The 22,169-nt window shown below is 35.1% G+C and overlaps 1 protein-coding gene across 3 annotated transcripts in view; it reads left to right on the forward strand.

The window, feature by feature from the left end:
* Nucleotides 1-22,169, forward strand: part of FOXN3 (forkhead box N3) — a 181,184-nt gene that overhangs the window by 61,384 nt on the left and 97,631 nt on the right. For all 3 annotated transcript variants that reach the window (XM_034418302.3, XM_034418303.3, XM_034418304.3), the window contains exon 4: nucleotides 21,365-21,429. In XM_034418302.3, coding sequence (XP_034274193.1) covers nucleotides 21,365-21,429 — 65 coding nt within the window. The remainder of the gene's footprint in view (nucleotides 1-21,364; nucleotides 21,430-22,169) is intronic.

Raw genomic sequence — 22,169 nt, forward strand, 5'->3', positions numbered from 1 at the left:
CCTTCATGGATGAGTTTGCCTTTTTGTCGTACTGCAGTGGAAAAAGGGTACGGCAGATGTAAAACCTGCCACATTTCAAATCTGCTTGAAAATATATGATTTGTTACAGGAAGTTTGGAATCCATAATTGCTGCAGCACTTAGCATGATGTTAGATAGCTATAAATAATAAATATTTTGTGAAATCTGTATAAAATAGAGCCATGGCTTCATTTTTTCCTTAAGTACAGACATTAGTTACACAAATGATTGTCTGATAGCAATTTTTAAATGCTTACTAAGATTGAGATTTGGGAGTGCAGTTGCACCCTTTAGTTATAATACTCCTTTAAGAAGTGGCAACTTGCAATGTAATTTCATTCTGGTAACTCTAATAAAGTGCCTGAGCATCTCTGCTGAGCCGTGCGTTCCATCACATGGCCCAAACAATCAATCTTCGGGCAGAGATTGGGAAGAACAGCTGGGCTTTTGCAGGCAACGGCTGTATGTCTGCCCTTGCTAGGCGATTAGCGTGATGGTAACCATAGTAACTAGAAGGCCTCCATAGCAACGCATAGCTGAGACAGGTGCAGTTACATCACAAGGCTGTTTGTTGCCTGGCAAAAGGACAGGCCATTAGTACTAAGACATGCACTGTTGCCTTGGTAACAGATAACCTTACATAGAAACTACAGTGGGTTTGAACATTTTATCATCCTGATTAAAAAAAGGGGGGGGGGAGAGACATTTCATCTTCTTTTCCTTATTTTTAATTTAATTAATAACTCTTTATCTATGGTCATTTGAAGTTACAAAATGTTTTGTTGTAGTAAAAAAATGAAAGAATAAAGAACAGCAGTTGAAAGTTTTTGATAGCTATAGCAGCTTAAGAATTGATAATAACTTAAACACATTAAAATTCTAATCTACATTGTCTTCCTGATCAGTGAATTCTATAAGGGAAAAAAACCTTTGGTTTATGCTTCATTCTGTATTATTCATGTATGAACTGGGAAGCAGATTCGTTCTCCAAATGTGCTGGAATACAACTCAATAATTCAACTAAATCCAGAGATTCACTGGCTTGGAATTTTGGGAATTATGAGCTGCTGCATTTGGAAACAGATTGGAGGAAGGCTGAGCTAGCTAAATATTTTGTAACTTGGCTCGCAAACATACTGGGCGACATTATATGCTTCAGCAACAATAACCCCCTTCCGCAAAGCTCTTGTTATAGGTGCCATTCAAATATTTATTTTGATTTTTTCCCCATTAACGGCAGAATACAATTGGACATGCGAGAGAAAGCTTCAGATAGTCTACAATGAAGGGCCATTTTGTCTTTGCCAGTGTACTGTAGATACCATACTTGGTGTTATCTCAGTTCTTAGATGCAATAGTGTAGCAGTAATGGTTTAGAAACAGTGTATCCCCCCCTCCCCATCCTACTAGTTCTGAATGTTGTAGTTTCATTCTACTTTTTAGTATGGGAAAAGAATGGAATTCAAACAATGTGACCCTGACTCCATACACAGGTTTTCTATGTTTATTTGTCTAGGTTTGACAATATGTTTCAAAACAGCATTTTAATGTGTTTCAGAATTACTGTCATTGAGACAATTGACATAATGCATTTTACGTCAAAGCAAATATTGCTTTATTTAAAAGCTATACATATCAGCATATTTACATTCTTAGAGAAGAAAACAATGTGGTTAAAATCAGTTCAGTTAAGAGATATTTGCTGATACATTAACCTAAACATTAAATTATTGCTTGAAGTTTCTTGGCCAGGCAGATCTGAGGAAATGAAATGTATCAAGTCTGGATCCACAAAGTTTTCTCGAGGGCCAAAGACCTGTGACAACTTTCACCCAAAAAACAGAGAGGAAGTTGTGCTCCATTCTAGTCATACTCCAGGCTGGAACTTGCCCTCTTCCAGGATACTCTATTTCCTGGCTCTTTTGAGGCTTCCCAATCAGGAGTGAAATGCTCCCGGTTCGGACCGGATCGCCCGATCCAGTAGTGGTGGCGGCGGGTGGTTCGGAGAACCAGTAGCAAAAATCCCTGCACCCCCACCCCCACCATGCCCAGCTGAGCCGCACGATCATCAGAGGCTTTTTTTTTTTTTTACTTTTAAAAGCATTTTTTCTACAACCTCTTCCGACGAAAAAATGCTTTTAAAAGTTAAAAAAAAAAAGCCTCTGATGATCGCGCGGCTCAGCTGGGATCGTTAGAGACTTTTCAAAGCATTTTTTTTACCACCTCTTCGGCCAAGAGGTTGCAGAAAAAAATGCTTTGAAAGTTGCCTGATCGTCAGAGAGGCTTTTCAAAGCATTTTTAAAAAAGCCTTTCTGACAGTCCCAGCTGAATTGCCTGATCGTTAGAGAGGCATTTTTTAAAAAGCCTCTCTGATGATCCCAGCTTAGTTGCCTGATCAGCAGAGGCTTTTCAAAGCATTAGAAAAAATGCTTTGAAAAGTTAAAAAAAAAAAAAGTTGGCCACGCCCACCCAGTCACGTTACCCCCCCCACTAAGCCACGCCCACAGAACCGGTAGTAACAAATTTTACATTTCACCCCTGTTCCTAATCCTTCACAATTAAATACCATAGATTTCGTGGTTTTAGGTATCCCATTAAATACTTTCTCCCACCTTTGCAAAGCTTGAGGCTCCCCCAAATTAGTTGAGCCTATCTTGGTATGTGTCATTTTGGATATTTAACAAACAGTATTTGAAAATTTGAGGTTGGTATAAATGATAGCAATTCTGTAGTGTCCATGTCTCGGTAATCACTTTACTTTCATGACTGTAGTGAAATTTGGAGTGCTAGTGTAGAAAATATTACTAACTTCTAGCTGATACTTGTTGCAGTGAATATATATTAAACTAATAGATGACATTCCACTTTGATGTTTAAATTTATAAAAAAATATAGCCTTTAAAGAGCTGAAATAATAGTTTATTAAACAACTGAAGTGAATTTTTCTATAAGAAAAATGAGAATAAATGGAGATGTAGTTTTTTTACCTGGATGGAAATTACTTTCATTTGTTTCTTACAATACTATAGGACCTTTGACTTGTATGGTAAAGTTGTCCAAAAAAGAATCTGCCTTTAAACTGAAGATATAGGTATTCTCTGAAGCTGACAAGAATCTGCATCTGATTCTTCCTATGCAATATATTAAAAGCAATAATTTAAGTTTCTGCATCTCTGTGTAGTTCCTTTTTAGTTTTGCACTGTACAGTATGCTTTTTTTGTTCATTAAAAGCAACAATAATCATGTTGATCTATAAGAAAAAACCCAACAGCCACAATAGGCCAATATCTTTCTGAGAACTAACCAGAATGGCACAACTGTTTTCCTCACTGGGCAAGATATTTCAAAATGCAAGAGATGGGGAAGAAGAAGAAAATCTATATTTCTAAGAATTTGTTTAGTTGTCATAAGACTGTGTTTTGTTTGAAAATATGCCAAACTCCCAATAACAAAATTCAAAGTTTAGCTGAGGAGTTAAGAGTAGGAGCTAAAATTCCTGGTGAATAGCATCCTTATCTGTTTCCTTCTGGTAAATGTATGCTATGTGATTGGCTGTGCCTGTTGTGTTAAATCATTTGTGAAAGAATAATCATAAATGTTCCAAATGTATCCATTGTCTCAAGAAGATTGGGGAATTTGGATGACAAATAGCAGTTGAAGGGAAAAAATATCTGATCTTTCCAGCTCTGAAAACACGGAGGCCTTAGTCCCTCCTGGTTAATATTGTAATATTTCTGCATTCAACTTTGTTGGAAGTATTTTGAGGAAGATAAATTGGGGAAAAAAGTTTTAAAAATTAAAGTCTTTTTTTCCTCTCACCTGGGAAGCTTAATCAGTTCTTATTTAAAATACCAATAAAGCATTTGAAGTAGAGTATTGGATTAGCTCATGAATACAAAATACACATTGCTGAAACTGTTCCTATTATATAAACTATTGGGAGGTCATTACAAGGCACTGTTTGAAGTTGAAAGCACTTCATGAAATACTACCTGCAATTTCTTAAATAATGGTTTTGCATATATATGTACCTGAAGCATTCATTCTGTTCAGATTCTCTGTTGTTGGAAACCTGCAGAACTAGTTTTCAGAAGTGACTGAAATCTCCAAAAGAGAAAGCAGATTCTCTCTTGCAAGTCAGCATTTTGTAATAAGACTGTGATTTTACGTGAACAGATGCTATCTTCAAGGAGAAATCAAATGTCAGCATTCCACTGCATTCCCCAAAACGCTGGATCTTGCTACATAGTTCAAACTACACGCAGAATGGCTTTAACTCTTCCAGTAATAAAAAGCCTCTAGGGGGTTGGATTAAGAGAAGGAATTAGAAGATTTATACAGCTTGTCTGGCAGGAAACCACAGAGGGAAAGTGACCCACTGTTCATGTCTTTCAAACCTTGGAAAGAAATGCATTTGCCGAGTTTGACACACAGTGTTTTAGAGCTTATTCTACTCAGTGCTGTTGCTGTGGTGCACATATTCTTTTTCAGTTACCTGGGATCTGGGTGTAGTATGACTCGAATATTGCAAGCTTCATCTGGTTTAATGTATGTTGTAATCTGAATGCAGTGCTGCTTATGTGTTGATTGCAATGGTTGCCTGTATTTTATATAAGATTCCAGTGCTATCAGGACATGCCAACTTTGGCCAGCTTTTCTTTTTGTATTATTTTGCTGATTCAACATCAATTTTCTTTATCAGAATAAGCATCTTTCATATACAAAATCAATAAAAAATAGAAGATATTTCCTGTAGGACTTTCTTTTCTTATTTTTCCTTAAGTAGAATTTCAAAAATATAGAGCAGGGTTGGACTGGTTAATATTTGATGGGAAATCCTAAATCTTTGGGGTAGATTGGAAAGTTTAAAAAAATCCTGAAAGAAAACTAAAGGTAAATCATATTGTTGCCAAGATAATTGCAGGGGCTTTCCTTGCAACTGTGATTCGAAGCATAGAATCACAAAAGTACTTATTTTTAAAAAATCAAAAGAATAAAATGCTTGTTTATTGATGGTACATATATACGATTCAGGGAAAAAATATGTATCTCTCTTGGATTTTCTGAATTTTTTCTTAATTTTTGGCACTTAATGTTAACAGAATTTCACGGGGTTTCTTGATGTCTAAAGAGAATTGGATCCTGCTAATATCTGACCAGAGTCTTAGAAACGAAGAAATAAATAGTTGTTTCATTTGACTAAACAGAGTAATCCAAATGTAGTATGCTACTGTTAAAAAAATAAACTTTCCTGTAGATTTAGTCATTGATTGTACCATCTTTAGCAGCCATAAATGCAACAAAATATTTCCTGTAATTGTTTATCACTCTCTCATACCTTTGTAGGAATACTGGCTAATTTGTCTATAGCAAATTGTTTGTGGGATTCCTAAAATGAACTGCCATTATTTTTCTATGAGGTTTTGGTGTACAGTTTGACTTAGCTATCTCAGACAAGCACCAATGTTATACTTAGTGAGTTACTGCTTCTGCCTTAATGAATTCCAGTTTTACTTAGCACACTTAGATGCAGTAGTTAAGTGAGCTATCATGTAACTGTGACTTGTTACTTTCTCTGCTGACTTCGCTGTTGACTGTACTTGTAGGAAGTTGGCTGTCAAGTTCAAAAACGACAGTCACATAGCAGGGTGGATTTGATTTAAATCGAGTTGATTTAAATCACAATTTAAATCATGATTTAAATCACTAGTAAAAAGGCTTGATTTAAATCAACTCGATTTAAATCATAATTTTTAAAGAGCAACTGTCATCTCTGCTATTCCTTTGACCCACTGTTGACTCACCAATAGTCCCAGTGTTACAGAATATACAGCCTCATGCTACATAACTAAGCTCCATTTCATGCTGAATAAATTAAATTATTTATGTATCTTAAATAGAAAACTATCTTACGATAGATTTTTACCCCAAAAGTTTTTTTATTAAAATAAATTCGATAAAAATAAAAAAATCCAATTTAAATTTAAAAAATCTGATTTTTTTTGATTTTTAAAAAAAAATCATTGATTTTTATCCACCCTGTCACATAGCCAGAAGACTACCACAGGTTGTGAAGTGCCCAAATCTCGATCATGTCATTATGGGGACACTGCAATGTTGTAAGTGTGAGAACCAGTTGTAAAGTTACTTTTTCCAGACTCGCTGCTCTGACAATCCACACATGGGTGTTCACTTCTTGCTTTGCTAGAGACTGAGTGTAACAATTTTTTCTGTTGTTGTAGCCATGCCCCCTGCTCCTGCTCTTCAGTCTTTTCACTCAGTCTAGCTGAAGAGACTTGAGTTGCATTTCTCTGACTTTGTCAGTTTTCTTATTGTTTATATCTGTTGGTTTTTTGTTTTTTGTTTTTTTGTGGATTACTATTGTATAACTTCAAATCATAGCTAAACAGGGAAATTGCCAAGCAGTCATAACTTCAAATAGTAACTAAACAGGACAATTGTTAAAGATGACTGGGGGGCTGAAGGCTAAAACATGAAAAATGTTTGCAGGAATTGAGTATGTCTAGTCTAATGAAAAGAAAAACTGGAGTGACATAATAGCAGTGTTCCAATATTTGAGAAGTTACCATAAAGAAGAGGAGGGTCAACCTATTTTCCAAAACATTCGAAAGCAAGAAGCAATGGATGGAAACTGAACAAAGAGAGAAGCAATCTAGAACTAAAGAGAAATTTCCTGACAATAAAAGCAATCAACCAGTGGAATGGTTTGCCTTCAGAAATTGTGGGTGCTCCAACCTCAGAGGCTTTTAAGAAAGGATTGGACAACCATTTGTCTAAAATGGTATATGGGATTGGACTAGAAGACCTCCAAGGTCCTTCTTAGTCCCTCTGTTATTCTGTTAAACAAGGTCTACCTGTACATTTCATCATGGCAGGGTCATCAATGCCGACTTTAGCTAAGACAAGAAAAACCTGTAGGTATTTTTTTTTTAATTTGATTTATATGCCGCCCTTCTCCGGAGACTCAGAGCGGCTTACAGTGTGCTCAGCAATTTAGATATTGTTCTTGAATTCTTTGTGAATGCTTGGACGATTTAATGCTATGCTTTTGTAGTGAGTTTATTATGACTGCCATTCTTGAAAAGATATACTATGGTCCCAAGTTGTCCTCATTTCAGACAATTTATTTGTTGATTTTCTAATTGCAGTCAAGAAACACTTGGTCACTTAAAATATAAAATACACTTGGTATTAGACTGGATTCGTGGAGCTTCAAAACTTTATAAATAGTTTTCTAACCTTTTCCAGACTAAAGGGCATTATTATTTTCTCCTGAGATTTTCAGGAATTTCTTTTGAGTATAGTATGATATAGATCTAAAAAACTTTATTTATGAAACAAGAACTGATTTTGGTATTGTTTGTTCACTCATATGTGCTTTGCACATTATAATTTTAATCATAATTTAAATTTTTAATCATAATTTTATAAATTTAAATTTATAAATATTTTATATTTAATGATATTTATATTTTTATCTTACTGTACATGAGTTTTAGTAGTACAGACAAAGTTGCAAATCAAGAGACGAGTGTGGAGTGTGTACTTCATTTTCATGCCAAGTTTGCAGTTTTTAATATCAGGAGAAAGCTAGATTATCTCTGAAACTGTTGGAATAAGACCAAGAAAGTAGCTCTTCATATCACATGTAATAAACTAATGAAATTTCCAGCCAGAAAATAAGGTTATGGCTGTGCTCTTTGATAGCTTTCAAGAAGTGTTAGGTTAATATATGGAAGACAAGCATTTTGATGCTTTTAATTTTTAATTTTGAGAGCATAACTTCTTTTGAGTCACAAATAGTATACATCTAAAAAGCAAAGAAGAAGGCAATTGCTTCCACATTGTAATAGTGAGCTTCCCATAGTTGTATCTAGGAAGCTAAGCTGATCTATCAGGACTCTATTTTTTCATGTAGATGTATTTTTATATATCCTTGTATATGAGAGCATGTGTTTTCAAAACCTTTTCCAAGCTTTTCTAAACTACAATGCTCTGTATCATGATCAGTTCACCTAAACTATTTCCCTACATGCTTTTGAATATTTATTAATAATAAAGGTAGATGTTGATTTATGACCGGTTACTTAATTACCATTAGAAGTTATAACAGACTCAGCAAAAGTTATTTACAACACATCCTCAAAGTTAGGACTGCCACCATCACTATTGCCCTGTAGGTTACATGATCACATTATTCAGTGATTGGCAACAAGTTCACATTTATGATAGACAAACTAATGTAATGTGCCTGTTGACCACTGCCCTTGAACACTTAAGAAATTCTGCTTATTCAAAGAATTGAATGGAAAATTTATATACAGATTGGATGTCTGCATACTGATTGTCCCTCACCACAAATTGTGAAATAAATTCTCTGTGAAACTTTATGAAAATAGCAATAGCATTTGGATTTATATACCACTCCATAATGCTTTATATCACTCTCTGAGTGGTTTACAGAGTCAGCATATTTCCCCCAACAATCTGGGTCCTCATTCCTCATCTGGGTCAACCTTGTAAGGGTGGAAGGCTGAGTCAACCTTAGCCGCCATCAGGATCAAACTTCAGGCTGTAGGCAGAGTTAATTTGCAATACTGCATTCTAATCACTGTGTCACCAAATTAGAGACCAGAATAAATTGGATGAAGTCTAGTAGTAGAATCCCAGCAATCGTTTCATTAAAGGAATTAAATCTCTAAAATATATGTAATCCCCAACATAAACAAAATATAGGAAACTAGTTCACATAGCCAGTCAGGGATTAGGGTAATTGTAATTCAAAGCATCTGCAGGCCTGTAGGTTGTCTATCTTTGCACTAGGGAAAAGATTTTCAACCTTTTTCATCTCATGACACAAATCCCATAGGAGAGACTTCTGGGTCTCAAAACCAAAATTCCATGAAATCACAGTTTAATGGAGCTTGGGAGGAAAAATGGAAACAGTCCACCCCAGTGATATCATGGAGGTGTATTTCTGGCTGATGCGGTATGCATGTAGACCTTTTGTAGTATACAATGTGCCACAGAACAGCCGCTGAAAACCACTGCATTAGGGCAACTATAATTCTTTCCAGATCCTGGCCTAGAATAATAAGGTCATTAATTTTATTGAAAAACACTGATACTATTAGTTGTGTCACCATGGCAGAATAAAAAAGGACATGTTACATAATGACAGATGTTACTCCACTCTGTTGGTAAGCAGTTTATTACAGTTAAATATGTGCAGTTCAGGGCAACACGTATGATTCTTCTCTCATGTAGATAAAGTTATAGCCCAAACACATTGAACTCCATACCAAAGATTCAATTTCAGGGTCTCCTCAATGAACAGCAACTGTTAAGCGGAAATGACTTTTTCAATAGATTTTAATCTCTCTTTCAGTGAAGCACTCATAACTTCTTCAAAAGGGTGTTTTATCCTACACTTAACCAGATTTTGTGATCTATTTTGGTTCTCACATTCCTTATTGATTGTGTCAAATTAGCAATTTAGGGTTTTGCGTTAACCAAATTAAGATCCTCATTTAGCCATGAAGCTCACTGAATAGTATGGTGCCAGTTGCATTTTTGTAACCTAATCTGTTTCTGAGATGTTTACAAGAATAGAAATGGAGAGGGATGACTTTTTGAAGAGGCATTCTGCTATAAGCATAGTAAAAAGTTAAAAGCCAAAGAAAATATGCAAATTTCTAAAGTTTTTTTTTTACTTTCTACTTTTCTAATCTTGCCAAGTAGAGCATTACTTCATTATTCTCCTTCTTCTTACCAGTGAGAAGACGTCTACTTTGTCCCAGCCGCACACATCTACCTCTACATTTAATTTAGATTCAAAACCACTTGATAAATGCTGTTACTGTTTTGTCTTTGGAAAAGCAGCAGAGGTTAAAAAGCAAATATTTGACCCATTAATAAAATTGAGTTGTGCATAGCAGCAAGTAAGTCCTTTTCCGTTGTCCTCTATGCTGAAAATGCAAATAGCCAAAACATTTTTCCCTTCTTCAAGTTCTTAATTGACAGTGAAACATGTCTCTGTAAAACCTTGGTGCTCAATCAATTAAAAAAATACTTTCTGTTGATTATTAAATTACACCCACAGGGAAGCTAGGTGTTATAGATCCTGCTCTTCTCTGGGCATTCAACAACATTGAAAAGGAAAATAATACAAATGGCAAAGCAAAGTAGTCCTGGCACCAATTAGTCTTGAGATTGTTTAAAGTGGATTGAAATTTGAAGGCCAAAAAAAGAGTAGGAAGTGGAATAGAAGGTCATGAAAAGTGGCTATGAATCTTATAAAGAGCTTTTCTTTTGTTAAGAATAATTCAACAGTTTTGTTCAAACTAATGAGCCAATTCAGTTTGGAAAGCTTGTGAGATCATTGTCCTGTGAATTTGGAGGTGCAGCTGATCCTTATAAATGCTAAATGTACTGTACTTCTATGAAACAGTCTTGATGATACAGTTTGGGTGGTACTATGATGACCCCCAGATAGGTGTGTGTCAGCTCTTGTATGTGACAATTTCTCGCATAGTGTTGCCTACTAGATGTCATGATCTTTTAATGCAGTATTCAGGGATGGTGAATGGAAGGTACAATCTAGGAATGAAAATCTTTGTCTCAGAGATCTAATTCTAGGTGCAAGAATTACCCATCTGGTCTGTGATACTTTTAGTGAGGAACAACTGCCCAAGGCCCATCCTCCATAATTGCTCTATACATTGTCCCTTTTATTTGAGACTATAGCATGTATAAAGCAGAGGAGTGCTGACAGAATCAGGTCATCTTTGTCTCTGCCTTTCCCAATGCAGGCAAACAGTGAGACAGAGATAAAACTAGCTGGAGTTCATCTAGTCAGCACACCTGAAGGACTACAAGGAGTATTGGGTCTCTTCATCCTGTCACGTCATTCCCTCTTCTCTTAGAATAGTGGAACATGAGAAAAATTAACAATGTTTAAGAGCTTATATATGTTCCTGCTTCATCCAGAACACATCACTGAGAGAAGATGCCCATCAGACATTACTCTTCTCTCAGTGCTTGACAATATAAGGAGCAATTGGAGGCATCTGAGAAGGAAAGAATGACATTATGGAATAATGCTTAACTTGTCACATAATACCCTTCAAGTCCTACTGTTTGACAACATCTGATCCATCAAGTCAAGTAGCAGAATGAGACCAGTACTCTCAGCCAAATCTGGTTGTCCCTCCCTACCGTCGTTAAAAATTTCTGGAGGTCATCCATTGAAGAAGGCTGACTTATGACAAATAATAAAGGGGCAGAGCTTTTCTATGTGTGGCTTCTTTTCTACCTGGAATCTTGCAAAAATTGGTCAAGGTCCAGAAGGCTCCATGCATAGTAATTTATGCACATAGAAGTTTATAGCACTTTTGCTTTATAAAGTTTACACTTCATGAATAGATTTATGTAAAAAAATGTGATACCTTTCTATATGACCTATGCATATTCCATGTCTGAGTTCTACAAAAATATTAATTTTACAGATAGCCTTCATTCTTTTAATTTCATATGTAACTTTGTTAACATTTAGAGTAAAGTTTTCAAAACAATTAGCTTTAATAAATGAGGAGCAAAAACCAATTATCTCTTCAGAATGTGAAAGAAGTAGTTATATTCATCTTATCAAGGGGTTAGACTTTTTCCTGAAATAGAACCATGCTGGAAATTGGGATGAGGAATTTGAAAAAGAGTATTTTCAAAGAAGTTGAAACATGGAAAATGAAAGTTACGTTCTCAGTGAATTACTTATAGTCATGTAATTAAATTGATTTATAATTGGAGAGTTTTTGAATATAATGAAAAAAGAAACTTTTTCCTGAGGATATATCTCAATCTGAGTTTTGATGCGCTTGTCCTTTTAGACATATTATATGTAAATAATTCAGATTTCAAACAGTATTTATAAATCACTACAGTTTCTTAAATTGACTTTGAAGTTTTTAATATAATTAGTTCTTTTTTTCCATTGAAAATTTATTTTAGACAGTTGTCTGATTTTTGAAGACATTGATACTTTATAAAGACTACTTTTATTATTAAAATTGTGCACTAGCTTTGTATTATAAACATTCAGTTAGCTTACAATCATAGACATTTTATTTATAGATGAAATAAAATCACAACCATGGAAATAATTGTTTATGATTATCCTAGTGTTTTACACAATGGGACTGAAGCATATATGCAATCCTGCTGTTCTTTTGTTCTTTGATCTGGCTGATACCTTCGCACCTTGTTTTTACAACGATAGCAAAGGGGAAATTCACAAATAAAAAAATTGGTAAAAAATTAAATTGAGGGTAATGGAAATTAGTACTGGTAGTGGAAAGTAATGTGTGTCATAGATGTGGAAGATATTTTCGGTAACTTACTTAGGCAAAGCCTTATGATGCATAATAGTAGTTGGGGGAGGGGAGGAGAAGTAGATTAGTCGAGATGCTTGCGTGATGTGCAGTATGACCCCTTTTTCTTTTTGGTATTTTACTAGTCATCTGAAGAATTTCAAGGAACAGAGAGAAAGTTGACCTCTTTTGCATTCATTATGGAAAGGTCACTGCTGCTTAATGAATTACTGCATTACCTTTGTAATTAGTGTCATTTGTCTTGGAAAACACTAATACAGTGCCTTGCCTTGAATTTAGTAAGGAAATAGACTTTTAACATTCTCAGCAGGCTGACATCAGTAATGAGTGTTAGAATAAATAAATCTAAATCTCTTTGTAGATGAAGACTGGTCATTCTTCTCTTCTAGTGAGATACATGTTATATTTCATTGCAGACACTTGCCTAGGAATTCTGGAAGTTGGATTCTAGAACCTGGAAAGCAATTATTGATTTTAAAAATAACTAGTATGGAAAATAGTCTTCTCATTTCATTTCCATCTCTATATCAGGTCTCTGTATGTGTAGCATTCATTTTCATTTTAGTACAGAATTTCTCATTTTTGAGAAAGGACCCCAGATTTTATACATGTAGTCCTCAACTTACAACCATTCATTTAGTGTCTTATGACCATTTTTCGCACTTATGTCTGCTACAGCATCCCCATGGTCATGTGATCAAAATTTGGGCACTTGGCAACTGACATGCATTTATAATCGTTGCACTATCCCGAGGTCATATAATCACCATTTGTAACTTTCCCAGCTGCCTTCTGACAAGCAAAATCAACAGGGAAGCCCAGATTTGCTTAACAACCACATAATTCACTAAACAACTGGAGTGATTCACTTTACAACTGTGGCAAAAAAGTCATAAAACAGGGCAAAAGTCACATAACAACTGCCTTGCTTAGGAATGGAAATGTTGTACTCACTTGTGGTTGTAAATTGAGGACTACTTGTAAAGCAGATTTACAACAGATCAGTAGATCTAGACTAAGACAAAATATGAGTATGAAAGCACTTTGGTTTTGGATAGAAACTGGTGCTTATTTCTATACTGTATTTAAAAAGTGTATATGCTGTATTTCTAAGATGTAATTTTCCTAAAAATAGAAGATGGATAAAATTCATAATAAATTAAATAGTAATGGTCTATAAACTTCTGCTTAAGCAGAAAATATTTTCAGTGAGCAGTGTTAAATATACAGTTTAGGGGATTCCAATAAGTGTATGCATTCAGATTTCCTGTTCTTATTTTCAGTTTCAGTTTCTGCATATTTCATATTCAGTAGGTTTTTCATTCATTTTATAGTGGAACATGTGAATTGGCTACAATAATATCATGTGAAATTATAGATGTGGTTTCAAAAATAAGGTATATATGGCAATTTTCTAATCTGTAAAGCAAAAAGGAATAAAATAATTGTATCCACATTTTACAGCTTTTAATCCCTAGGTAAGAAAGCTTTTCAACTGGCAAGAGGTTTGCTTTACTAAGTTACCAAGTCATCATAGTAGAATCTGTAAATTTATTAAATAAGAGAAACAGTAAAATTAAATGAGGACTTCAGTGGATATATTCCACATACATATACTGCTCAACCTACGACAGTAGTTGGAATTGGAGTCTTGGTCAATGAGCAAAGCAATCATTAAATGAGTTGTAATGTGACTGTTTCACTCAATGACTGTAGTCCCGACACCCCCGTTTTTGGTTAAATGATCTTGCAGGTTGTTAAACCGACAGCATCTCAAGTAAGGAGTGTGGAGTCCTCAGGATGAGGGAGGCTCATCACAGGGTGTGCTGCAGCCCACCAGCATAAACAAAATGTCCCACTTGCAATTGGTTTCCTGCTGCTGTCAGGATTTTCAGCATGATTTTCAGCCCAGAGCAGAAGGCAAGAGATGAGAAGGAGTCCTCTGGGCATTGGTAGTGCTTTGTGACCTTTCCTAGGGGCTTCCTCATTGACTTTCTGAATACTCAGCAGGGAGGATTACAAAGGGTGATCACATGATCTTGGGGCAATCTTGGCAATCCATCATAAGTGCAAATGGGTTGCCAAGCACCTAGATTGCAATCACATGACCATGGGGGTGCTGCAATGGCTGTAACATCAGGCACCAGTCGTAAGTCCCTTTATTCAGTGCCATTGTTAACTTCAAAAGGCGTTGAATGAATGATAACAAATCAAGAACTACCTGTGTGTAAAAATATTGCTGCAAAAATATTGACAGTATTTGAAGAGAAATATTATTCTCTTCTGTGAAAAGCACACAAGCCTATTCACATAACTCTGCAATTTTTCCATTAAATAAATAAATGGTACATTCTTCTCATCTCTCTTCAGTTGATATACCCGATGCCTGACTACACACAGTGTTTATATAGAATTGCTGTTTGATTCCCAGGTAGTAAGCTGAAATAGGACTGTGATAACACATAACCAGCCCCCATCAATTTAGAAAAGTTTGCTAACTGCATCGCAAAAAAGGGATGATTTGGTCATTTTATGCCTTAGGACATTCAGATTAGATTAAAATGCTCTGCATGGGCTTGGTTTTTGAAGAGTATTTTGAAATTACAGCTGATTTTCTTTTAGAATAGTTGGCTAGTCTGATGTGTTCCAGATATATTGAATATGTACATAGCTAACAAAGATCTTCTACCTAGCAATTCATGGGCAATGTATTTTGTTTCTGAAATTATGTGTGACCCCCCCCCCAAAATATTTTGGGGTATGGCTTACAAAACACATTTTTTAGTGTTTTCCAAATGGGGGAAATTGTTGCATGTGTGAAAAGTAATCATATCAGCTATGGTTAAATTAACTTATTAATTACAAGTAAAGGTAAAGGTTCCCCTTGCACATATGTGCTAGTCGTTTCCAACTTTAGGGGGCGGTGTTCATCTCCGTTTCAAAGCCAAAGAGCCAGCGTTCTCCGAAGACGTCTCCATGGTCATGTGGCCAGCATGACTAAACATCAAAGGCGCATGGAACACTGTTACCTTCCCACCAAAGGCGGTCCCTATTTTTCTACTTGCATTTTTTACGTGCTTTCGAGCTGCTAGGTTGACAGAAGCTGCGACAAGTAATAGGAGCTCATCCCATTACGCAGCACTAGGGATTCGAACCGCTGAACTGCCGACTTTTCGATCGACAAGCTCAGTGTCTTAGCCACTGAGCCATCCTGTCGCATAATTACAAGTACATTATATTAAATCACATTTACCTATTTCTTTTCTTTATTCAAAGTTAATTTGATCTCACCATTCAAAACCATAAGGATAGCATTTGGACTTAAATACTTAAGTGGTTCAAAATAAGGCTTAAAGCCCTCCATCCCCTAGATTTCTTTTAGAGAAAAAAAAAAACCAACAAACCCTATCAGTGATACACTTTCCACACACACCCCACCCCCATTTTTTCAAGTAAGATGCAGTTCAGACCTCACAAACCTAGCTGATTATTTAGATTTGAGACATTGGCCTGCAAATCATTATCTTGTTCTGTTTAAAATGCAACCATAGTTAGATTGTCTAACTGGTCTAACTTTTCTAAAATACTACTTTTTCAGTCTTTGGAGGGTTTGTATTTTTATGAATAGCCATCTGATAATCTGTAGACAGCAGAGCTCTGGTATTTCTCTCCCACCCCCAATGTTCTTCTGCAGGAAAAAAAATATGAATCAGTTGCACTTGCCATACATTACCATCACCATGGTTTTTACATACCATTCCTGTAACACGATGCAAAGTATGTGTCTGTGGAATATAAAACACGATGCAAAGTATGTGTCTGTGGAATATAAACAGACTACAATCTGTTTGTCCAGTGAGCAGTTGGAAAGCTAGAAAAAAATGAACATTAACAATGGAAGAGAAAAAGACTATCTTTAAACTCTGTTGCAGGATGTTTTATATATGACAGCTATTTTTTAAAAAACAAACATTAGTTTAATATCGTTTAGGTCATGATTATGGAATGTGTGTATGTAGAATGGTGCCAGATGTCAAAAATGGGTAGTTAAAAAGCTTATTATTTTTTTAAAAAATGTGTTACTAAGAAAATCTGACTAAATAGTTGCATGATCTAGTGTAGTATATATGAGGTAAAGAAAGCCTGAAACTCATATGCTTCCTCTGCTTCACTTTGGAAAATGTCCAAAGTTAGCCTTTACTGGTAAACCACCCATAATTTGAATTAAATTGAGCAGCCATAGAAATATTTAAAATTAAATAAATAATTTTTACTTTCATTTTAGTTAACTGCTGTTTTTCACGCATTCCTAGCATAAATCTTGTGGTTAAAGTTCAGTTCCAAATAAGTCGTAATCAATCCACTCGATTGCAGCATATTGGTTAAGCAGTTGGACTGGGACTAAGACTCAGGCTCGAAGATCTAACTCAGCCATAGCTCATTAGGTGACTCTGGGCCAGTTATAAGAACATAAACACTGCTCTCCTGGATCAGACCTTTGGTTTATCACATACAGCAGTCTGTACTCACAGTGCCACCTAAATTCATAAGGAAGCACACTTGTCTCTCACCAAGTGGCTTTCAGAGGTAGTCACAGTGCCATTAAGGCATGATCCTCATGACTTCCATCGATATGTTTACCCTTCTTTGAAGCTAGCCAAGGTGGTAACCAACACCATTTCTCATGGTAGCAAATGCCAAAGTTTAATTACAGATGTTAAAAAATATATGAGCTACCTTACCCTAAAGTATCTCACAATATTTTTGTGAGAAAAATTGGAATGCCGAGCATGTCATCTTTTGCTTCTGAAAGAAATAATCTTTTAAAAATCTCTTATCCTAGGTAGTCAGTTTTCCAGGTACATATAATTACAGTAAACTAAAACCAATACTAAAGTTTCTCAGCTGTGAGGGAAGAATGAATGGCAGAAGCATATAAGCATAATATTTTCTACAGTTCATTAATATCCTAGTAAATAAGGTTTACCCTGATGAGAGAAATGCAACAATATGTGTGATTTTAAAAATCTATGTAGTTGGATTTCTAAAAAAAAACAGTTTTAGATGTTTTAGCAACTCAAAGGTAACTATGATATTTAAATTATTTGCCAACTTTTTTGATAAGTTGCTTTAAGAAAAAAACTAAAAGTAAAATAGAAGGTACATCAAGTTAACTTGATTTTAGGAGCACTTTCCAAGACCTAGCATTCTTGTGTTCTACCTTTTATGCCTCCCCTCCCAAAAAAGAGTGGAAGGTATCTGTAAATTACCAAGAAATTGTTAATTACACAGGTTTTACTTTTACGATTTATTAAAATAGTAACAACACATTCTAATCTAAATTCACCTAAGCCTTTTAAATGCTTTTGACATCAAGCATGTCCTTTAATCTATCCCACTGAAAATATAGATTTTGTTCCTTGCCTAAATGTCGTGGTATAAGCACAGTAAAATATTAAAATACAATTTTAATTAGTCCAGTTATTTTTCTGTTTCTTCTATGCCTTGAATTGTAAAGAATACTGCTAGCTGTTGCTAGGTAACACCTAATTGTGATATTAACTGCCAACAGTTGTCAAAAGGTATAGTAAATTCTTTTATCTTCTTAATAAAAATTACTAAAGTGATGTTTGGCTTACTATTAGACCTTTTTTTAAAAAAATCTGCTAAAGTGCTTTCTCTTGGTTTAATATTAGCAACTTTTATTACATTGTGTTGAGAACTATCTTTTGGTACTCATAATGATTAATCATGCATACACATATATAAAATACTGGAATAATAGCATTTATCAAATGTAGTCAGGTAGTTTCTGATTGCCACCTGCCAGCTTGATAATGACAATCAATTCCATCCATATTTGAGTGGTTTTGACATAGTAACTGCTCTTTCCAGAAATCATAACAGCCGTGTAAATACACAGGAAGGACTTTTACATACAAGATATGTTTGTAACAGGCAGTTCTCCTTTCTGACTTTTCTGTCACTTGATTTTATTTGAGAAGATCTTCCAGTTTCTATGACAGTTTTTCAAGGAATAAAATAGGGAAACAAAGGATAGTAATAAACACTTCAAGGTGTTTGTTTTTTTTACTCTTTGGGTCTTTGGCCGAAAAAACTGTTGGGGTAGTATGACAACGGTATCCTAAAACTTTTATTGACAAATCAAGTAGAGGCTGTCATTTGCTTCCAGTTTCTGGCAAAAAATGCTCATGATGTCCATGACTTAACAATTGTTATTTTGGGCTCAATCATAAGTTGATGACTCCCCTGTATAAAAAATATTGGTGAGAAGGAATCTGTAGAGTTAAGCAATACCTATTTTTGTACATATTTTAGTGAACGTAATGTTTGGAAGTAGTACATGAGAATAGATTGGGCTCACATGTTAACATTAAGTATATTTTCAAATGATCTGTGCTAAATTTTACTTTTATACATATTTGAATTCAAATGTTGTCTTCTCACAGCTTGTCATTTGAAGAAATTAAAAAGTGTTAAAAACAAAAATTCAGGTAATTTAATAAGTGTTACTTATATATTGGCATAAATATTTGTGGATTGAGAAGGAGGAGGCTTGCTATATTTTTTGCTTTGCACTTTAAATATAAATATGACAATAAAAACATTGGAACATTGTTGAAGTAACTAAAGGAAAGAAATAAAGATTATTCTTTTATAAATTGTATTAAATGTAATACCAAGGTGTGAGACTCACTGTCTGTTGTTTCCTGCCAATGCAAAGTGACCACAAATTGTAATCAGTAAAGACAATGTATTATGACTTGCTAAACGCTCCCCAGGAGACAGGAACCTTTGCTCTGGGCAAAACAACTATCAGTAAGAGAGGAACATCCGCCCAATGTGAAAATTACAAGTAAACTAACTGAGTGCTTGTTTCTATTTGTCTGTAATTTCATAATATATTTGGGGTAGTCTTCTTTATAAGGTCTGATACATATCTGCCATAGACCCTGAAAAATCACTGTTAATAAGGATTAATAATACCGGGCCAATCTTGCATAGACCATTCTTAAGAAATACTGCTTTGTACTGTACTACCATGTTTCTCAGAAAATAAGACCAAGTCTTGTTTTCTTTTAGACTTGAAATAAGCACTTGGGCTTATTTTCGAGGCGGTCTTACTTTTCTTGAGATGCAGCAGGCCAGATTCGGTGAGCTGGACACACCGTGGATGCACCGTCGCCTCCATTCTGAACCTTCAGCGTTTGGAATGGAGGACTTTTGGTGAATGGGAGGAAAATGGGAAGGGGGATTTTCCTGCCTGCCATCCTTCCCTCAATCTGTGCTGAGCTTGAGGAATGGATGACAGGCAGGAAAATCCCAACAAGTGGCCCAACAAGCAAAAGTGCTGCGCCCAGAAAGAGAAGGGCAAAAGCGATATTTGTGCTTCCCCAAGGGGCCAGCGGGCTGCAGCTGCAGACAGACAGTTACACCCCCCCCCATGCCCGCGCTGCCACTTGAGCTGGCCATGTCCATTCCCCCCGGACTTATTTTTGGGGTAGGGGTAATATTAGGCCCACCCCCCCCAAAAAAATTAGGATGGGCTTATTATTGGTGTAGGTGGTGTTTTCGGAGAAACATGATAGTAGTAATGATCATTACAGTAAGTGAAGGTCAGACTGCATCATCAGTGTAAAGTTGGCAACTGGTGAAAAATCAGTTTTTCCATAAGACAATGATGCTTGTATGATAGCTTCTGTTACTTTACCTACACTCAATTCATTCTTATAAACAGAGCAAGAATGTGGTACATCTTATTTGTTTAAATCTTAAATATCTTCAAATCAGTCAAGCTCTGAAAATAGCTGATCATACATTCCATGTATTTATTAAAACATATATATTTCATTGTTTGATTTCAACCATTCAGTCTTTTGAAAATCTGAAACTCAGTTGCAAAACTTTGGTATAAGTGGTTGTTTCCTGGCTACTGCATTTTTGCAAATACAGCAGCGTTGTGTGATAAAATAACTGTAGGGTGCCACATAGATGGGACCTCTAATACAGTTTAAAAGCCTATTATTTTTCCCCCTGAGTGCTCTTTGTGCTCATTCCAAATCAGATTGTGAGCAAATTGTTGCCTTAATTTGATATGGAGGCCCTGATGCAGATTTTACTGTAGGCAACTTCCTAAATTATATCTGATTTACCTATGCAGTTTTATTTATTTTTTATTGTGGCTTTATTCTATCTTATCTATATTTTTCAGACCAGGAATGTTCCAAAAATCTAAATTTATGGTAAAAATATACTTCTTCCCCCAAATGTCCTTATTCTAGTTTCTGATGTCATATATCTATCAAGGGCATTTCCTGTTCTGCTACTTATAAGTCTTTATATGATATATCTGATCTGACAATCCACACCGAAATTATTAGCTTATTTATAGTTTGTTTGGACTGGACACTTGCATTTAGTAGTGTATTAATATTCTACATGTGTTTACATTTCATGAAGGTTAGAACAGCTTATCTCTTTTTTTAAGAGTAGAAGTTGTCCTAGACTAAAATAAAATAGTATCTAGTTCAGGGCCAGATCAATAGCTTATATAATTCTGTTTAAAATTGTCTCAAAGCATATGAGAATGTAAAATGATGTTTTAAAATTAAACTTAATGCATGCTTTACTGTTAATGGTTTTTAAAGAAATAATACGTAAGTTAAACATGTTGTTTCTAATTTCCCTTTCTTAAATGAGTGTAGGTAGACAATATGTTCTTTTTTCTTTTTGCAACTGAACATGATTGATAAATATTTTTTTATAAAGAGATAATTCTGCTATTCAAAAGATAAATGTTATTTTCTTAAAACTGATGTCCAAATTTATAAAAATGTGTAAAAAGTAAGATTAGACAATTTGCAAATCACCAGATATAAATGTTTCTTTATACCATTTTCCCTTTTTAAACTTTAGCACATCCAGTCCACCCATTTGGCCAGGAAGCACCTTTATCAAGAGAAATGGAGCTCTTCTGCAAGGTAGGCCAAAGATTCTTTGCTACGATAATTGCCACAACTTGCACATTGTTTCAGGAGAAAAGCTTATTATAGTGCTTTTATCCTTTTCCAGTATCTACATTCATATGTAGTATACTCATGAGCTCAATTTGTTTTACGATGTAATACTTTAATATGCTATGAATGCATCTCTTTTCCTCCATCCATGGTTCACACAGCATGATACCTTTCAACTTGTATTGATGAATAATATAGTTTTGCTTCCACATGTATCAGTGGAAAAATACTTCTAGCTGTAGTCGTGTGACAGCTGTATCTCAGAGGGTGATGTTCAGTGGTTGATATGCAAGACACAGTCACTTTTTCTATTACAGTATAATTATGAGTATTTTTTTCCAGTTCAGTACTGGAGACAAGAATTGTTCAGTAGTGTAATGAATGCTTGCAAGGCATAATTGTTCTCCTTATATTTGTTGGTTTTCATTTTTCCATTTGAATGATATTGACTAGTTATTATGGAGCTGAACTTGGAAATTACATCGGATAGAATATGAAAGAGTTTTAATTTTTTTTATTGTTGCATGCCAGTTTTGAATCTTTGAAGTTAATGTGATCGAAATAATCTTATTTGAATTTAATTGTCAGTGATGGAAATTGATATTTTGTCTAATTTTGAATGTTTATTTAAGAGGAAATCTATTTATCTTTTGATGACTCTTGGGGAGGTAGTAAGTATCCCGAATCTCTCATCCAGTTACTAC

The sequence above is a fragment of the Pantherophis guttatus genome, chromosome 1 (genome assembly GCF_059756535.1).
Source record: "Pantherophis guttatus breed Tessera chromosome 1, ASM5975653v1, whole genome shotgun sequence".
Classification (NCBI taxonomy): Eukaryota; Metazoa; Chordata; class Lepidosauria; order Squamata; family Colubridae; genus Pantherophis; species Pantherophis guttatus.